At 38.1% G+C, this 17,473-nt stretch overlaps 1 protein-coding gene across 2 annotated transcripts in view; it reads left to right on the forward strand.

Annotated features, from left to right (window-relative positions):
• The window catches only part of PARG (poly(ADP-ribose) glycohydrolase), a 63,561-nt gene that overhangs the window by 19,895 nt on the left and 26,193 nt on the right, over window positions 1–17,473 (forward strand). For both annotated transcript variants that reach the window (XM_042817793.1, XM_042817794.1), the window contains 3 exons: window positions 4,182–4,274; window positions 6,351–6,508; window positions 17,351–17,430. In XM_042817793.1, the coding sequence (XP_042673727.1) occupies window positions 4,182–4,274; window positions 6,351–6,508; window positions 17,351–17,430 (331 nt within the window). The remainder of the gene's footprint in view (window positions 1–4,181; window positions 4,275–6,350; window positions 6,509–17,350; window positions 17,431–17,473) is intronic.

Consider the following 17,473-nt stretch of genomic DNA (forward strand, 5'->3'; position numbering starts at 1 on the left):
AGATTATCCATGCACCATGCTGCACTTCTGCTTGCAACTGGGTTTCTTAGCTTGAAAGTATTCATCATGTGCATCTTGGTGTTGTGTAAAAATAGAGAGTGTTTTATTTAAGACAGTCTGAAGTTACTGAAGAAAATAAAGTATTCTTGAAATTAGGGGAATGAATTTACTGTAAGTACAAAGAAGTTACTCCATTTGTCTAATTCATTAATTGGAGTCCATTACCACCTGTAACCTTATGACTTTGAACATTAAAATAATTAGTAAGGCTGCTACTGGGAAGGCAGGTCAGTCTAATAGCTGGTAGTGCAAACAAATGAGTTCTAAGCTCAGACAGCACAGTGGCAGCTGGGAAGAAAACAAAATTCAGAAGGCTGTAATCCCTTAGAATGAGAGGATCAGAAGTCTCAATGAATGCCTCTTTTCCCCCCTCTATCCTTGAGAAGGCAGTTCAGTTGGTCATTGTCCAGCCACAAAAGGATAATGTGAGGAAATAAAAACAAATTGAAAACATTAAGCCACTGCTGTCCTAGCACATTGTTTTGCCTGTTAACCTGATTATTCTGCCTTCTCATGTGATAGATGGAGATGTCCAAGCTTCTGTTCTGTATACATAGGTTGTTTGGTTTGATGAGCTGTCAGATTTAGATTTAAACTCTACCATGGCTATCAACCCGTGCTACCTCAGATTCTTCTTACTTGAACTGTCAGCCATGCTCATTCATTACATTTTGGAGGACTAGTTTATAGTGACAGGTGGCCATTACTTACAGCAGTGTTTAGTCGAGCTTCTTTGCTGCACTATAAATGTTCATTTTGCAAAATTGCAATGCAGGTTTGGCCAAGAGCTCTCACCTGTGCTGCTGCTTGAAGAGCCATTTGCACCTTATGGTTTGGAGCCCTAAGTCATGTTAATTTGTTCAATCACCCTAGTGCAAATGCAGTTGAAATCACCAGTGATTTCTTTGGAAAAAGGCAGTTTGTGTTTTCTAACTCTGATTCTATGTAGCTTTTTCCTTAGAAATACCCACTGTGTATAATCAATGGATATTAAGATGTTACAATCACAAAATAAACAAGACAGTTAAGTGAAGTAGATTATGATAACAAAAGAGAATAAATGGAAGGCTTACCCTTATGTTGGGCTCACCACAAAACACCAGGAGGGATCTCCAGACAAGATCCTTCCCCACTGGTAGCCAGCTCTTCAATAGGTCTTCACCTGTGCTCCTCTGGCTGGCTCATGGCTCGCCTCGGGTGATCAATCAGAGGTTCAGGCTGTGACTCAGCAGTTCTCATACACCACTGCTTTTATTTCCTTCCTAATTTGTTTTTGCATGATTGGAGGCTATTAATAATTTAAGATGCAAGTACTAAGCATTCAAAATTGAAATTCAGTCTTTTAACTTTTGCATAGTTATAACCATTTAAAAGATTGCACGTGTTTGTTTTGTTAAGATGCTTGCTTAACAGCTTCACACCAACTACACCACTGTTTCCTCAGTGAGAACAGTTGCCTTCGTACTCCGCTGACCAAGGGGACTGCCTGGTTTTCTTTCATGTGCCCCTGCCTTGCACCACATCAGTGTTTCAGGACCTTTTGGTAGGCTGGTTTGATTTGCTAATGCAGTGGAACATGATCCCTCAGATTATTATCCTGTGGGGTTAGCAAGCTGAAGGATCTCAGGAACATGGGGTGGATGTGTCTGGGGGTGAAGAATGGCGCATTGCTCTTTCAGCACCAATAAATAAGGATATGTAATATGACTCCAAATATGCTGCTTTTTAAATCAGTACAAGTTATCGCTTCTGAAGAGTTTCTTTCTCAAAAAATCTTTATTCATTTTTGTGACCAGGTATCTTTGTGCTGCTGTGAGGTTCTCCCAGGTTAGTGTTTACATGATGGAACATCTATCAGGTGGAGCTTCTGGGGAGAAGTTAAAGCTGTGCTTAAATAGGAGAGCATTCAGAACCAGGAGTGCTCAGGCTTCCTGGTGTTACAGCTAGATAAGAACAGAGGTGAGAGTTGCTTGGCAAGGTCTGTGAGCTTAGCACTCACATAGATCATCTTTATGCTGTGGGATCTTGTGGTTTGTCTTGTGGTAGTGTAGCCCTTTAAAAAACAAAACACAACAACAAACACTCATTTGTTATGTAGATGTTGGAATGATCTGCTTGAAGTACAGTGAAAATGCATCTGAGCATTTACAGTCCCAGATGTAGATGGATTTCTAGTGGATATCTAGTAAAAATAGTGTATAGGAATAATAGCATTAAGAAGGTGAGAAGAAGCAGCACAGTTCAAGTTACAAAAGTGAACTTCCTAGTTACGTGTTCTGCATCAGCTGAGCAGTTCCTGGCCCTACTTCTGCTTAGGGAAGAAATTGTCTCATACTATTGTTGTGTTGTCTTAAAAGAAGCATAAAGAAAAGGTTGAAGCCTTGACAGTTCTGACAAAGTCCGGTGCCATTGTGTGTCACCAGATAAGTGATACTGCATATTCTATGGCAGTCAGCAAAGCATGGCAGCCAGTATTTATATGTCAGTTTTAAAAGAGAGGAAGCGTTGCCCAGAGGGGAGAGAATATCAGAATTTGACAGCCCAGTAGACATCAGAGGTTAAATGTCATCTTTTGAATAGGTTTAACTTACATATTCATTTTATTTATTGAGGTCTGAATTTCAAGTTCATAATGCTGATTTTGTTTCTTTCTGGTACTTAAAAACATTGTATCTAAGAACAAAAAAAAGTTCCCTGAGCAGAAAGCAGATGATGGTAAAGATGAGGTGGTTGTTTGCAATATCTGACCTGCACTATATAAAAATGTGAGTGTGTATGCAGCCAATGACGGTAGAAAAGAGAATCATTTAACCAAACTGTTATGTTCCTGCTCAATTAAGTATTTTTCAGATCTTTTAGGCCTGCTGTTCTTTGGAAGTTGTTGTTTCAACTTAAAATTTTTGTATATCTCCCTGAACAGCATACACAGTGTATGGGAAGTGACTGTAGGTACTGGCATTGTTCTTCTGTTTCTCTCTACGCTTCCCTGCCATGTGTTGTTTGTCCTTTGAGAGTATTTGTATGGGGTTTTTTTGTTTGTTTGTTTTTAAACTTCCTGAGCACACTTAGTCTCTTTTGTATCACTTCAGATAGAATGGAATAATGCAGAGAGATGCATCCGTAGTTGTTTCAGAGATCTTGGAAGAACTGAAACTGTGGGCCTTTACACAATGTTTCCGGCTTGTATCATATGCAGTGCTGTGTGCTTTACTAAGTAAATGTCTTATTTTCCTTTGGTTGAACTCAGAGCTGGTGGCTGTGACTGAGAAGAGAGATTCTGGGTCAGTGCTGACAACTCTGTGTGCTTTGGCAGCCAAACATGCAACAGTGGGCCTGACAGTGTAGGATGGGAGCTGAGAATAAGGCTGAGGAGCTTGACATGACTAGCTCTTGAGTGTAAAAGCTCCGAGAAGCATTCTGAAACCTGGATGTACCTGTGCCTGTCTTTTAAGTGCCATCAGTTCTGGGAACACAGGTTAAAGAAAGAAGCTGAAGACCTCACAGCTTCAGCATGCAGGAACTTGAGGCTGTGGCCATTTTCATGTGTGAGCCAGTGGCTCTGGATTCTGGGGGAATGCGATGGGGTGTTGCCAGGCTTGCATGCTCTTACAGCATCTCATGTTGCAGATGCTGAGGACCATTGGTCTGACACAGCAGTGTATCCTTAACAGGGCAATGTCATAGATGTTTGCCTATGTTATCAAAGGAAATTGAATCCTTTGAATGCTTTAGTGGTAGTGTAATGATTTATATTATTTATGTTGTGAATATAATTTATGTGAAATTTTTTATATATTATGAATTTCATTAATTGTTTTGAAGAACGTAGTCAAATAAACTTAAGATTCCTTTGTAGTACATTTGATCACATGCTTTCTCAATTGCAGCTTTTGAGAGAAAGTTGTTCCTGTACTTCAAGCTAAAGGGTTACTGGTTGGTAAAATTCAGTGAGATACTGTGATTAAAAAGTTGTAAGCATTTGATTTGCATTAGGCTAATAGGGTCTTTTTCATCTCTTTTGAAAGCTCTGTTTTCAAAACCTTCTTTGTACATTCTGTCATTGTTGAGTTTAAAAGCTTTTTAAAATTGTTGTTTATTTACTGTTTTCCCTTTTTAACTAGGTTCTTGAAGATGCAGAGGCCCAGCATTTATTCCAGTCAATTCTTCCTGATATGGTCAAGCTGGCACTCTGTCTTCCTACCATCTGCACACAGGTAAGCAAACACTAAGCTAAGTGCTCTCAAGCAAACCAGTTTTTTAGCTGCTGGGAGGATATTTGTTATGATGTTAGCAACTTTCTAAACACAGTCAAACACAGGACTCACTAGGCCATGCAGTAATGTCTATCATGAAGAGAAGTGTGAGAATCAAGTGTTGTTTCTGCATTAGAATTGTATAATATTTTTATTTTATGATCTCCGCTATCATAGTTCTTTTTGGGAGTCCCTCTACTTAACTTGGGGAAGATCTCTGATAAGTTTACATCACTTATCGTATAGACGAACCTTCCCAGGAATGCATACTCTGTATATAGGTGTATATATGTATATTTTGCCACATACACTGCAAGAATATCCTGCATGAGAGCAAACCAGAGAACAAGCCATGGCATGCCCGAGGAAGCGCCTGAAGAGACATTGGGAAGGCCTGGCATCATCCCCCAGTGCTCTTTGTTTAACGATGATGACTTTAAAGGAAATCACCATATCAATAGGACAAGGAGAGCGCCGAGACATCTTGGATGATTACTGACTGGCACCAGATAACAAATAAATTAACAAGTAAATAGCAAATGTAAATTCTTCTGACAAGATTGTGAACCTGGAGTACCCAGCCATTGGGGAAACAGGGGAGGGGGAGGCAAAGGGGAGAAAACAGGGTATAAAGGCTGTCATGTTGTGTCCATAGGCGCGCTCCTACTTGTGGGACGCCCGCCATTGCAATCGCGAATAAATTCTGCTTTTATCAGAGATACCGTCCTGACAAAATTACTTGGATTATTTCCAACAGAAGTATTTGTAGTGTTAAGCAGTATAAACACTTAAGAATTTTGTCAGACTTCTTTTTTTTTTTTTTTTTTGTCGTATGTAAAACTAGACTTATAGAACTTACTGGAGAGAGCTTTTAAGGTTTCTATCCTCCCCTCTGTGTGACTTCAGACATCATAATATAGCTTGTTAATAAAATAGTCAGAAGACAGAATGAGATACACAGTGAATGTAATAATTATAAGAATGAAAGAAATTGTCTTGTGGAGTCAACAGAGCTGTGTATTCAACAGTGTAAATTAGCAACTGCTTCTGTATTCACAACTAAAGGGATTAAGTCATGTCTGTCTAGCTTCCTGGAGCTAAGCTAATGGTGATGGCTGAGAATGTTGGAAGAGGCAGTCAAAATGGTTCTCTATTTGCTATCGAGGGGATTTATTACAACTGTTACTGAACTTCTTGGTAAAGAGACATTTTTGTCCTGATCACGTAAGCAAATTCTTTTTAAATAGAATGAGTGGAATATGATGAGGGAAAATCTCATATCAAGAGACAAAGCCTAGTAACAGGAAAGGTGGCAATATTTAAGTTTGGTTTCCACTCCTTTGTTTCTCTCTAAGTTGGAGAAACTCTGTCCAGAGTCAAAACACCAACTAAAAGACTGAAATTAGGCTGTGCTTTTCTGATTATAAAAGCTTTTTTTTTTTTTTTCCCCCTCTGATTATAAAAGATCTATTTATAATCTACTTTCTGCAAAGATTATCAGTCTGTTGTTTTGATTCAGGGAGGCCAGGAATAAAAAAAATGGGGCCACTGGGTGACAATTGTGGAAAGACCTCCACCTTCCTTTGTAAATTATGAAGCATGGTTTTTGTAGCTGAAAACTCCTTAGCAGGTTCTTAGCTATTCAGCTATCAAAGCTGATTTTTTTTTTTTTTTTTACTTCAGTTTTTAAGACTGCCCAGAAACTTCAAATACTGCATGTTTTTCCCCCTCAGTTTCCACTGATTTTGTTTGATTAGTTGTGTTTTCTTGGTCTCTTTTTTATTATTGATTAGAAATCTGCAGTTTGTCAGCAAGCCTTTTCCCAATTGTCTTGAATAAACTGTTCTTGACTTTAATGGTTCTGCTGATTAAAGGGTTCACCACTGGCTTAAATTAGTCTTGCTCTAATTTAACAAATGTAATTTTGTGCTCCTGTTTTTTCTTTTAAAATGGGTAAGCTAATTATTTTTCTCTCTCCTTCCCTCCCTTTTCTCCTGGCCCTCCCTCCCCCTCACCTCTTTTGTTCCCACTTGGTAGCCAATACCTCTACTGAAACAAAAGATGAATCACTCCATCACAATGTCACAGGAACAGATTGCTAGTTTTTTGGCAAATGCTTTCTTCTGTACTTTTCCACGTCGCAATGCGAAGATGAAGTCTGAGTATTCCAGTTATCCAGACATTAACTTCAACAGGTATGGCACTTAGGAAGAAATGGAGCTGATAATCCTTCAATGAAAATATTATTGTTGTCATTCAGGGGAGAAACCTGTTTCTTCTTCCATGTTTTTAGAAGGTTGTTATCACTGTTTTCAACAGTTTACATTTCTTTTTTTTTTTTCTTTTTTTTTCTTTTTTTAACAGGGATCAGGAATCTATGTAACTGTAAGAAAGATTCCTGTGCACAGGAAGATGTTTTATATTCCAAGTTTTCCTTTTGTTTCTGTGTGCGCACATGCACAAATACTCCTACATGGACATAATTAAGCTAATGCAATTCTCTTCTTCCTCGTAGCCATTTGTCTACAAATGACATACTTCAGTTGAGCTTTGTATATTTTATATGTATTTAAAGGAAAACTCAGCGTTCCCCCAGCCACGTTGCTGTTGTCATCTTGTGTCAGCAGTGATAATCTGCAAATTGAGTCAGATTAACAAAACTTCACTCCTCATCAACCTAGTAAAGTTTTAAGACCATGATCTGAATTTAACTGATGATATTTTGATTTCTAAACAAATGCATATTCTTTTCTTTCCCTCAACACTAGCATGCATACAGATTTGACTAAAGCTTTTCTAGCATCTTTTATTTCCTAAATGTTCTTATTTCAGTTATGGAAGGAAGTAGAGGATGGGGGCATTTCCTGCTGCAGAGTACGAAGTCCACACAGACTTCTGATTAGAAATACAAATGGGTCAACCTTGCATTTAAACATTTATTATCTGGAGGTTTTCTTATTCCCTTGCAGTTTATACATGTAGTTTATATGCTCTGAACACTGAGATGAAATATGAAAGTTGTGTTACCTGTGGTCCAGACTCTTGGACACATAGTTGTGTCATAAGAGCCACAACAAGCTTGAACTTCCCCAAATAAAGCAAGTCAGATGTGCTGATGCAATAGTAATGGTTTTGGTGCTTGTTGTCATGAAGGGCTAGCATGAGCTTATCTACACTGTGTATTCTGAAGAGAGACAAGAAAACTGTACTTGGCCCAGGTCTGCTGACCAGATTTTTGTTCCAGCAGGGCAGTGGTGTACTGAAGAGAAGTGCTGGTGCCTCATAGAGCTCAGCGTGTTCATAGTGACAACTAACTGGGGAGTAACCATCCGTTCATTAGGTAGGCTTATGTCCAGTGCAGTAGAAGTGTGCAGTAAGGGTCTGGACAGGGTTCCATTTGACTGCTCCATCTACATACTTTCAGATGATTTTTTTTTAAGGACTTATAAAGTATCAAGTTTTTATTGTGACTTAAGCATATTATGTATCAATTAGTTAAATTATCAGCTACCCAGTGAAATGCTGCAGAGTTGCTGGAATGCATTCACAGTCAATGAACATTGCACAGGTGCATAAATTCACAGTAGTACAGTGTAGCAGTAGTGGTTAACTCAGAACATGATAATTCGAACTACTTTAAAATAAAATAGTCTTGACTGTGTATTAGGGAAATAAATTACTGCCATATATTTTAAAAATAACCTGTAAAAGCACTTAAACATTCAGAATTTGTGCCTTATTCTGGTCAGTCCTTGGTTTTCTCTTTCTTTGCCTCTAAGTGCCATGGCTCATAGTGAATTCCAGTATTATTATTTTGAAGGGATAATACAACAGTCTTCAAATCTTCCTTTTACATTGTATATGATGTAATGCTCAGCTTTAGGCCATGTAAGGTAGAAAGACACTTTTGTCTAAGTGCAAGAATGTTTACCAAACTGGAAGAAAGAAGGAAAGATGATGTTCTCTTTCCTGAGGATTAAAAATGTCTGTTCTTCAAAAGTTTGTCAATTTATGCATTTTTATAGAAGAACAATTTCCTTCTTAATACTTTATATTTAATCATTTGTTGGACCCCTTTGTTCATTATCAACTCAAAGTGCAGGTTAGTGAAGTAGGGAAGGTGTCTGGCAGTAGCTAAAAATAAGAGCATGTGAGAGAGAAACTGATGGGATAACAGCTGAAACCTGTCTGGTGAAGAGAACACTACAAGAAGTTACACTGTTTTTCATCATGTTACTGTCTGTAGACTTAGATGAACTCTAAAATGATGGGAAGAGGATGGATGGTACCTCACTTGTTTTTTCCTCTTTCTGTTAGTCTTGTGTTTTCTCACCCCAGAAAGTTAGTTCTGTAAGAGCAAGCAAGAACAACAAAATGCCACGTTTTTAGCTATTTCACATTTGTGAAGATGACAAGGTTTGTTTCACTGCAGCATGTATTTTTTCAGGTTTTACAGAGAAGCCTGTCATGAAGCTGGGTGCATTCAAAAGGCAGCAAGCAATAGCTGAAATTAAAGTGCTTGTGACTTTTTTTCTCTTGGTACTAATGTTTTGATTTAAAGGCTTTGGGAACTATTGCTCTGCCCTGTTTAGGAATGGGCATAACAGATTGTTCTACACAGAAGCTCTTCTCCCCCACAATCTTATTGTCTGCAGTTTTTTTCCAGACTTGGTTCTTTCCTCTGCATAATTTGTCTGCTGCATGACTGTGAATGGATTACTGTGTTCCTTGGGCACAGGAAAAAAAATCTGCCGTGGTTCCATAATGAAGCAAAATTACTGAGTGCATATGAGAGAACTTATTTTTAATGAATGTTCCATAATTTCACTGTGTATGCGCTTTCTGCATTAATACAAAAAGCTTTCACCCCTTCCCTCTGCTCTTGAGACTGAAAAAATTGAATTTTGTGTCCTGGGTTAGAAATGCAACTGTTTAGCCTGTTTCTTTCTTGTGCTTTTCAGCTTTATGCAGCAATCATTTATCATTCACTTAATACAGACTTAAACATCAGTACCTGTTTGTACACTTCAGTTATGTTTTCTGTATTCTTTTTTCAAGTACAGTCATGTCCCCCTCTTTTCAGTTTTTCCTTCTGTAGGTTTTTGTATTGTAAAGTAACTTACTGTGATTACCACCCAACACAATCAAGATGCAAATCTGACATAACAGCAAATGCTCAGCACAGAATACTGAGAATACACTTTTTTTCTCTCTGTACAGCTTTTTCTGATGCACCAGTGCTTGGCACTGTTACTGTAGCATGATGGCATGTTGTTTGAATGCACTAATAAGTGCATCTATTGGAAGGAAGGCCATTGTAACTGTTAGTATTAACATAAATCATCTCTGCTTCATCTCTTCTGTCCCTCTTGCCAATTGAGGGGGGACAGAGGGAACATTCCTCATTTGACACTGCAGCACTTAGTTTAATAGCATGTTGTGACACCGAGTGCCTGTTTTGATTGTTCGTTGTGCTGCAGAGGCCAAGTCACTCATATAATGAAATACTCTGTAATTTAATTAAATTCTTCCTTTTAGGACTTGGCAAGGATTGGCCTCTTGCAGTTCTTAAGTTATTAATAACATAATCCATTAAAAATGTAGTTAATAAAATGGAATTCACAGTTTAGCTTTGAGAGCCAGGATATTTATGAATTTTAGTAAATGGGATAATGTCTCTTCAGTGGACAAATATTATTAGAGGATACAAAATAGCATGAGGCATTGCTTCCCTTTATACCAAACATAAAGCCAAATTTTGAAAGTTCAATCTTTATCTCAAAAACGTTTATGTAATATATTAACGTGGAAATGGATTAGGCAGCTTTGTGCAAAAATATTCCATTACAACAGAAAAAATTGCATTTGTCCTCTTAACATTCTTACTGATGCTGTTTGTAGAAGTTGCATATTGCTTGAATGTGAAGGATTACTTGCATCAGTTCTTCTGAGGTGATCTCTACAGTTGTGATGATGGTTGCATTTGAATGCAGTTTCTTCTGGTAATACTGAGAATGCATCTTTACTATGAGTAGTTTGTGGTGGTTTAGTGTATTGTTTTCATAAAAAGGAAGGAATGCTTATTGTCCCTCTCCTCTTGAAATATATCAAAGCTAAGAGAAAACTGTGCTCTTTTTACATTTATTTGTAAGAAAATGCTGAAACAAATGCATCGGAGTGTCAGATGAGACTTTCATGCCCTTGTTTTCTGAGTTATCAGACCTGTGTCTTACTGCCACAGCATCTTGTAATTTAGAAAGCTATGAAGTCTGATTGCGTGTAAAAGAAATGTATAAAGGAAAAAAAAAAAAACAAGAACCAAACAGCGATAATCTGTTGCAGTCTTACCTCAGTTCTCTGGGTGACCAAAAAGAGAACTGGTTTGTCAAAGACCCCTTCTGCTTTTGCTGTACCTTTGATCTGTTCTTAGTTGTAGCATCAAGTTACAGTAAGTTCACTGTTCTTTTTTGAAAAACGGCTGTAGTTAACTGAAGGCATTAGGCATCTGTAGTAGCTGCCATCAAAGCAAGTGAGGATGTATTATAATTAAAGAGAGCATGCCTAATTACACAAACCTGGTGGATCTTCTGGCACGTATGTTAGTGAGATGCTCTGCTCTGCAACAACCAGTATTCTAGTAGGACTGACTTTTTCATCTTTATCAAACAAGCTTTTAAAGCAATTTCAAGTGATTGGGAATGAGAGGGGGAAAACAGTAGTTAAGATGTATATGTCTTTTCTGGAATGTATAATATATGAAAGGAAATGGGCAAACTGTATAGTAGGTTTGTACAGGGGAATTGAAATCTAATTTACCAGTAATGCAATTGTCTCTTCATAAACAACATCAGTTTTGCATCACTAATGAGTATTCTCTGGGGAATAAATTATCTGATGACTTTAAGAGAACTTGATTTGGACTGAGAGATGCATTGCTCCTCTGAAAAGTGGCTCGAGGTTTTTCTATGGTTTTAGACACTGAGCCTACAAAGCCAGTCCTGTTACCTTGCCTCGGGTCTGCGTTCTGATTAGCTTAGATTTAAGTAGAGTATTAGCTACTGTAAAAAATTAAAATTGAAGTTTTTGTGTGGCAGATGATGAAATGGTCTTGGAATAGATCAATTCAATTGGACACCATTCTTAATAAGTCTAGTAATTGCTGTAGTGATTGCACAGTACTCTGAGTACCTCCTGGTTACTTCAGCAGAAACACTAATTTGTTACTGAACTGAATTTTACTGTGCTGTGAGATGTTTTATGTTAGATGCTCAGTGTAAAGCATTGCACCGTGCTGTTTGGTGCTGAGTACTTAGGGTTGGCATCTCAAGACCCTCTAATCTGAAGGTGAAGTTCTAATTAAACACAAAAATGTTGCACATTCTTAAATAACTTGATGTGATGACGTTTGATACTCATGACGCAACAGTAAATAAGAAAGTGCCTGTGAGATTGAATTACTGAATGTGTTGTTTTTCTCCTATTTGATGCCAAGGGAATTCGAAACCTCTAAATTGCTTTCTGTATGGGCTGTTTTAATACAGAGGGGTGGAATTCATGTTATTAAAATACACTGAGCACCAGGAAAACAGAACTGATGTTACTGTGCCTGACTTGTGTAAGTTCATGCTGTGTTTTCCTGTTGTCATTTAACACAGCAGGTGGCTCAACAGCACACAGTCATTCACTCAGTCATCCTCATCATACCCCCCCCCCCCCTTTTTCCAGTGGGATGGGGGAGAGAATTGGGGAGAAAAATACCCAAAATCATACAGTAGAACTCGTGGGCTGAGATAAAACTAAGAGAAAAAGAAAAGGATAATAATTACGACAAATGTGTATGTGTATAACAAGTGATGCCCAAGCAGTTGCTCACCACCCTCTGACTGATGCTCAACTAGTCCCCTGAGCAGTGGAAGAGGTGAACTCCTACCCCCTTCACAGTTCCTCCTGCATGATGTCATATTGTATGGAGTATCCCTTCCGCCAGTTTCAGTCAGGTCTCCTAATTCTGCTCCCTCTCAGCTCCTCGGGCCCTACTGCAAATGGCTTTGGCTCTCTAGAGTGCTGCTTAGGAGGCAGCTGTACACATCAGTGTGTTATCAATGTTGCTTTTTCCTAGAATGAAAACATAGTGTCACACCAGACACTCTGAAGAGAACAATTCCATCCCAGCTGAAACTAAGAAACCTATCAGTATGTGTAAGGTTGAGATGGTGAAAGTTCCTTTGTGCTCACTAGTTGTTTATCTGCCTTTCATCTCAGGGCAGGTCATCTTGTTGGGCTTATCTACTTCACACTGATACGATGTCCAAAGTTCATTACTGAAGCTTTAGTATTCTGAAAAGCCCTAATTGTAGTTCTCACTTAAAGTACTTTCAATAGCAACAGGACTTCCTAGAAAGGATCTATATTTTATATTGAGCTTGCTGTTTTCAGTTTGTTCTAATTTCCTCGTCTTAAATCATGTGATTGACTTTTAAGTATTTAAAGCTGTCTGGGGCAGTGATCTCCAAACTCTTCTCATCACACACCCTTAATCAGAAAAGAAATTTCTGATGCATGTACTTTTTTTTTTTTACTATATGCACATTTGTTTTATAAATTTTATACACGTACTACTGTGCTAATATGGTCTATGCATTATGAAACATGCATGAGAAAGAGGAATGAAATATTGTGTTTCTCTTGGCAAGGGGAAATGTAGTAGTGGTAATGGTAATTGTGAAACTCTTGCTGCTGTGCCACTTGTTAAGAAAAGTCTTCAGACAGTATCTGGATTGAACTGTATTCTGTCTTTTCATTGATGTGAAGCTTAAGTGATTTAATTTTAGTGTGGTTTAAAACGTGGCTGGATGTTTCTGTGTGGGTGGGAGCCCCACCCCAATACACAACCAATTGAAAAAGCTTTCTCAGAAGATACTTCAGTCAAAGAATACAGGTAACTAAGGTAATTCCCATTGATTGTATGTGATAGACTGACTTGCTGTCAGATGTTGAGAGAGATTGTTCTAGATCCTGTGCAATCGTATATGCACATGTAATTATATATAAGTTCTACATACAAATCACATATTCCATGGGATTCTCTCTCTGTTTATGTTTACACCTATACATTGCCTACCCTCTGAATATGCTGTCTACAAGTAATCTTAAATATACACATGACTAAAATTATCATAGGCACAACTGAAGAAAAATATCAAGTAATATTATGAACTGTTACTGAGACAAAGTATTTTGGCCAACTCTGCAAATGAAAGCTTAGAGAAAGGATTGCTTACGGTATTGAATTGAATACGGTAACGTTTTGAAAAAGGAAGACCTTTATTTTTCTCTCGGATCTTCATGGAGGAAAAAAGATTGCAGGAGAAAGAGGGTAGGGATGATTCACCGTGCTCCCTGATGCAACTGACGTAATCCTAAATGATTCATTTGTTGTGCCAGTTGACACATCATGAGTTTCTCTTTTAGGGTTGCATGATTCACTGTGAAATTTTAGCAGTCCGTGTAGAGATTGTTAGCAATTGAGAATTCTCTGCTTTTAGATGTAAATAGCCCTTGATCTTGTGGAGAGTAATAAGAGTTGGAAGGTAACATCTGAGTGTGTCTCCACCCCTACATGTATACATGGACTTGAAATGTAACAAGACAGGAAACCAAAGACACCTGTTCTATTCATTTTTCAAGTGTTTTGCTATTCTGTACTGTTCTGAATCTTAGGATAGGTTCAATTTGCACGTTAGAAACATGAGTGTACTCTGAAAAGTTCAAAAGAGCCCAACTTGTGGATGGGAAGGCACAGGCTGGGGGTGGGACTCTCATTATTACCTAGGAAAGTTTTTATGTAGCCACAGTGACTTAACAAACTACTTTTACTATGCTATTGGCACATCTACTGTCTCCTGTTTTTAAATCTCTGACCTTGGCTTGTCAGAACACCTAACTGTGTCCCTATAGGCATATCTTGCTAATACATCTTTTATTTGATTAGCATCACTGCAGAGCTCTGTTTGGTGGTCAGCCCCCCATGCTTTGTGCTCTGCTGTCTGGCCTCCTGCTAAGTGGAAGTTAGCTGCATGGCAGTAAGAACATCTTGTGCAGAGCAAAAATAGCTTACGTACGCAGTTAGAGGTAATATTTCAGTTGCTTCAGCTGAAAGTGGGGCTTGCAGTACTTTGCATTTGATTTAAAGTGCGCTTCATTTGGCTGAATTCTTTAATTTGAATTAATGTTTTTTTGGCCTTGGGTTCTTGTCAGTAAATTGGTTATGTGGTTTCCACTTATATTTTTGGTTAGGTTTTTTTTTTTTTGTAGTAGAATCTGTGTTCCAGCACTTAAAGAAGCATTTATTTGTATATATTGTCGATGTCCTCATATAGCTTTTTTTCTCCAAAACAGAGTTATTTGCACCAGAAATAAAACCTTCCATAATGTTTCATAACTGATGATCTCCAAAATAGTGCCCTGGATTAAGATGTTCCTGATTTTGCAATATTATCCTCTCTTAAATTGGTGGGAGCTGGTCTGAGCCATTTCTTGTTTTTTTTTCTCATGCATTACTGTGTTCACAGAGATAACTGGTTACGTACACTGTATCTAAGACAGTATGGTTGCATGTATTTATAGAGTGTAAGGTTTATGGTTTCATTTCTCTTCAGTTTCTACTTCTGACCTTAGAATAGCTTGGATGCACTGTGATACTGTGGTTTCTCTGGAAATGTAAAAGAACTAACTGAACTAATACCAGTAACCTCTAATAGATAGGTAGCTCCTATGAAGGTATATTACTAATTTTTAACATATTAAAACATGTCAGAATTTTTCCACTGATCCAATTGGCCTTTAAAACAAATCCCCTTGTGTGCTGACTGCAGTAAAAGATCTGATGTATGGTTACAGGATGCTTATTGCTCCTAGGCCAAAATGCAGGTGACTTTTGAACCTCACTGTGTTTTTCTGTCCCTGCTGCAAGGGGAGTAACCCCCTGCAACACACAATGCCTGTGTCAGAACTGGGACCTTTCTAAATTCTTTTGTGTCTCCCTGTGAATTTTTACACAGTGTTACTTGGCTAGAACAGAAATACAGAGATAAGATCTCTCTTATCGTTATTGTAATTATGGAATGTGTTTGGGGAATAAATCTTCTCTAAATGAAATTTTTCAGAAGCAATTGGCATTACTGTAGCTTTGATCCCCGGAGAGAAAGAAAAAAAGCTGTTTATCACAGCTTTTACTGCGAGAAAAGACAGGCCAGTGCTAGACATCTCAGATTTATATATATATACATTGAAGTGTGTGTGTGTGTGTGTGTGTGTGTGTGTGTGTGTGTAAGTGTGTTTAGTTGAAATGCCCTACTGACAGCAACCATGTTTTGGTTTTATCCATTACAATTACCTACCAAGTTCATTTCCCTTGCTGTTGCCATTTAGCTTGATCTGCCTTTTGTCAAGCATAATATTTTCAGCTGTTGACTCTCCGTGCACAGTTTGCTAGGTATGCTGAATCAATTAACACCTTTGTGAGGTGAAGAACTTACTACTGAGAATTTGCAACGTAAGCGTGATTGCAAGTTGAAGTGAAGGGGCGAGAAAAAGCCATTGAATGCGTGACTGGCCTAGTATATTAGTGAACCAGTTTAAAGGACTTGTACCAAGTAAGACTTCCAGATAAAAAGTCAGAGATAACTTAGGCATTTAGACAAGACCTGCATGCATGCCTTAACTTTCTTTTCTGAGTCCTTTAGTAGGTAAGCAAGCACAACGTGGTCCTAGACACGTTTTGAACAAGGCCATACACATATGAAACTTGCTGCCATGAAGTCCTGTTTGATTGTTCCAAGGCTAAAGGTTTTCATAAGATCTTTTCAACTATAAAATCAGCTTCTTTAACTTTATATAGATTTTGCGTAAGAATGGATAGAATTAACAGATATTGTGTAAGAATTTTTGAATACTAAAAATCCCATCCTCGTTCACTACTGAAAGCTAAGTCTGCCTGACAGCATTCCATTTTTAAAGGCAGATTGACATTTTGATGCATGGAAACAAATGAATAATGTTGTGTCATTGCTTTACTTGCACTGTTGTTTTGTGGCTTATGGGGGTAAGGATTGGTAGGGGTGTTATAACTTACATCCTCAGGGCTTTCACTGTATCAGACATCTTTCAGTGACCTTCCTGCTCAAAGGATGTTATTTCTGAAGTCCTCACTGTTCTTCCTCCCAGTTAAATTCCATTATGTATTGCCAATAACAATGCCTTGTCACTTTGCTGGAGGGGAAATTAAGTAATGTGCGTTCCAGTTGCCGGAAGAGGGATGATGCAGTAAAAATATTTCAGCTAACCTTAAAAGCATGCATTCACTTAATGGCTAAAAATTGGATGCTTCCTTTTAATGCTTAGTTTTTTACAGATGAGTTTGAGAATGCCAGGAGTAGCCCAGCGGATAAAGCCATTTCTATAGGGAGTGGATTAATCTCTTTAGAAATGCTGCTAGTACCATGCAGTTCATGAAAGCAATGTAGTTGCCTTAGTTCTTCTCAGAAGTTCACTCAGCTGTAAGTAGGGTAAAGCATTTGGATCCTGGGGTGTTCAGTGTGCGTGTTTTCACCTCTGGGTCACTGATTTCAATCCAAGATAGGTCATTGCAAAATAAGTCTGGTAGATTTTTGGAATCTTCCTTTTGAAATTATGCTTTTTGATAATTCAAAATCAGCCTTATTATCTTCATCAGAAACTTGTCTAGCAGATCAACCTAAAAACTAGCTTTATTTGAAACAAATTTTGGCCTTCTGCCTTTCAAGTGCACTACATATATAAGCGTGTAAATATGCCTCCTGCTGGGAGTGTACAATCTCAGTATTCGTGTAGATTTCAGGACTGGTGCCTCTGTAACAAGTGGTATCCTACTTGTGTAATGCTGAAGTGGCTGACTTTAAGGAGGGCAGACTGTTTTTCAACTTTCACCTGTACGTAGCATAACAACTATGCTGTGCATCCCTGAAATCTAATCTAATTATTTTTGCCTTGTTTTCCAGATTGTTTGAAGGACGGTCACCAAGGAAGCCTGAGAAACTTAAGACCCTTTTCTGCTATTTTAGAAGAGTCACAGAAAAGAGTATGTACTTCTTTTTTTTTTTTTTTTTTTTTTTTTTTTTTTA

Source organism: Centrocercus urophasianus, unplaced genomic scaffold (genome assembly GCF_019232065.1).
Source record: "Centrocercus urophasianus isolate 14NV4802_14NV808 unplaced genomic scaffold, USGS_Curo_1.0 seq_17, whole genome shotgun sequence".
NCBI classification, from domain to species: domain Eukaryota; kingdom Metazoa; phylum Chordata; class Aves; order Galliformes; family Phasianidae; genus Centrocercus; species Centrocercus urophasianus.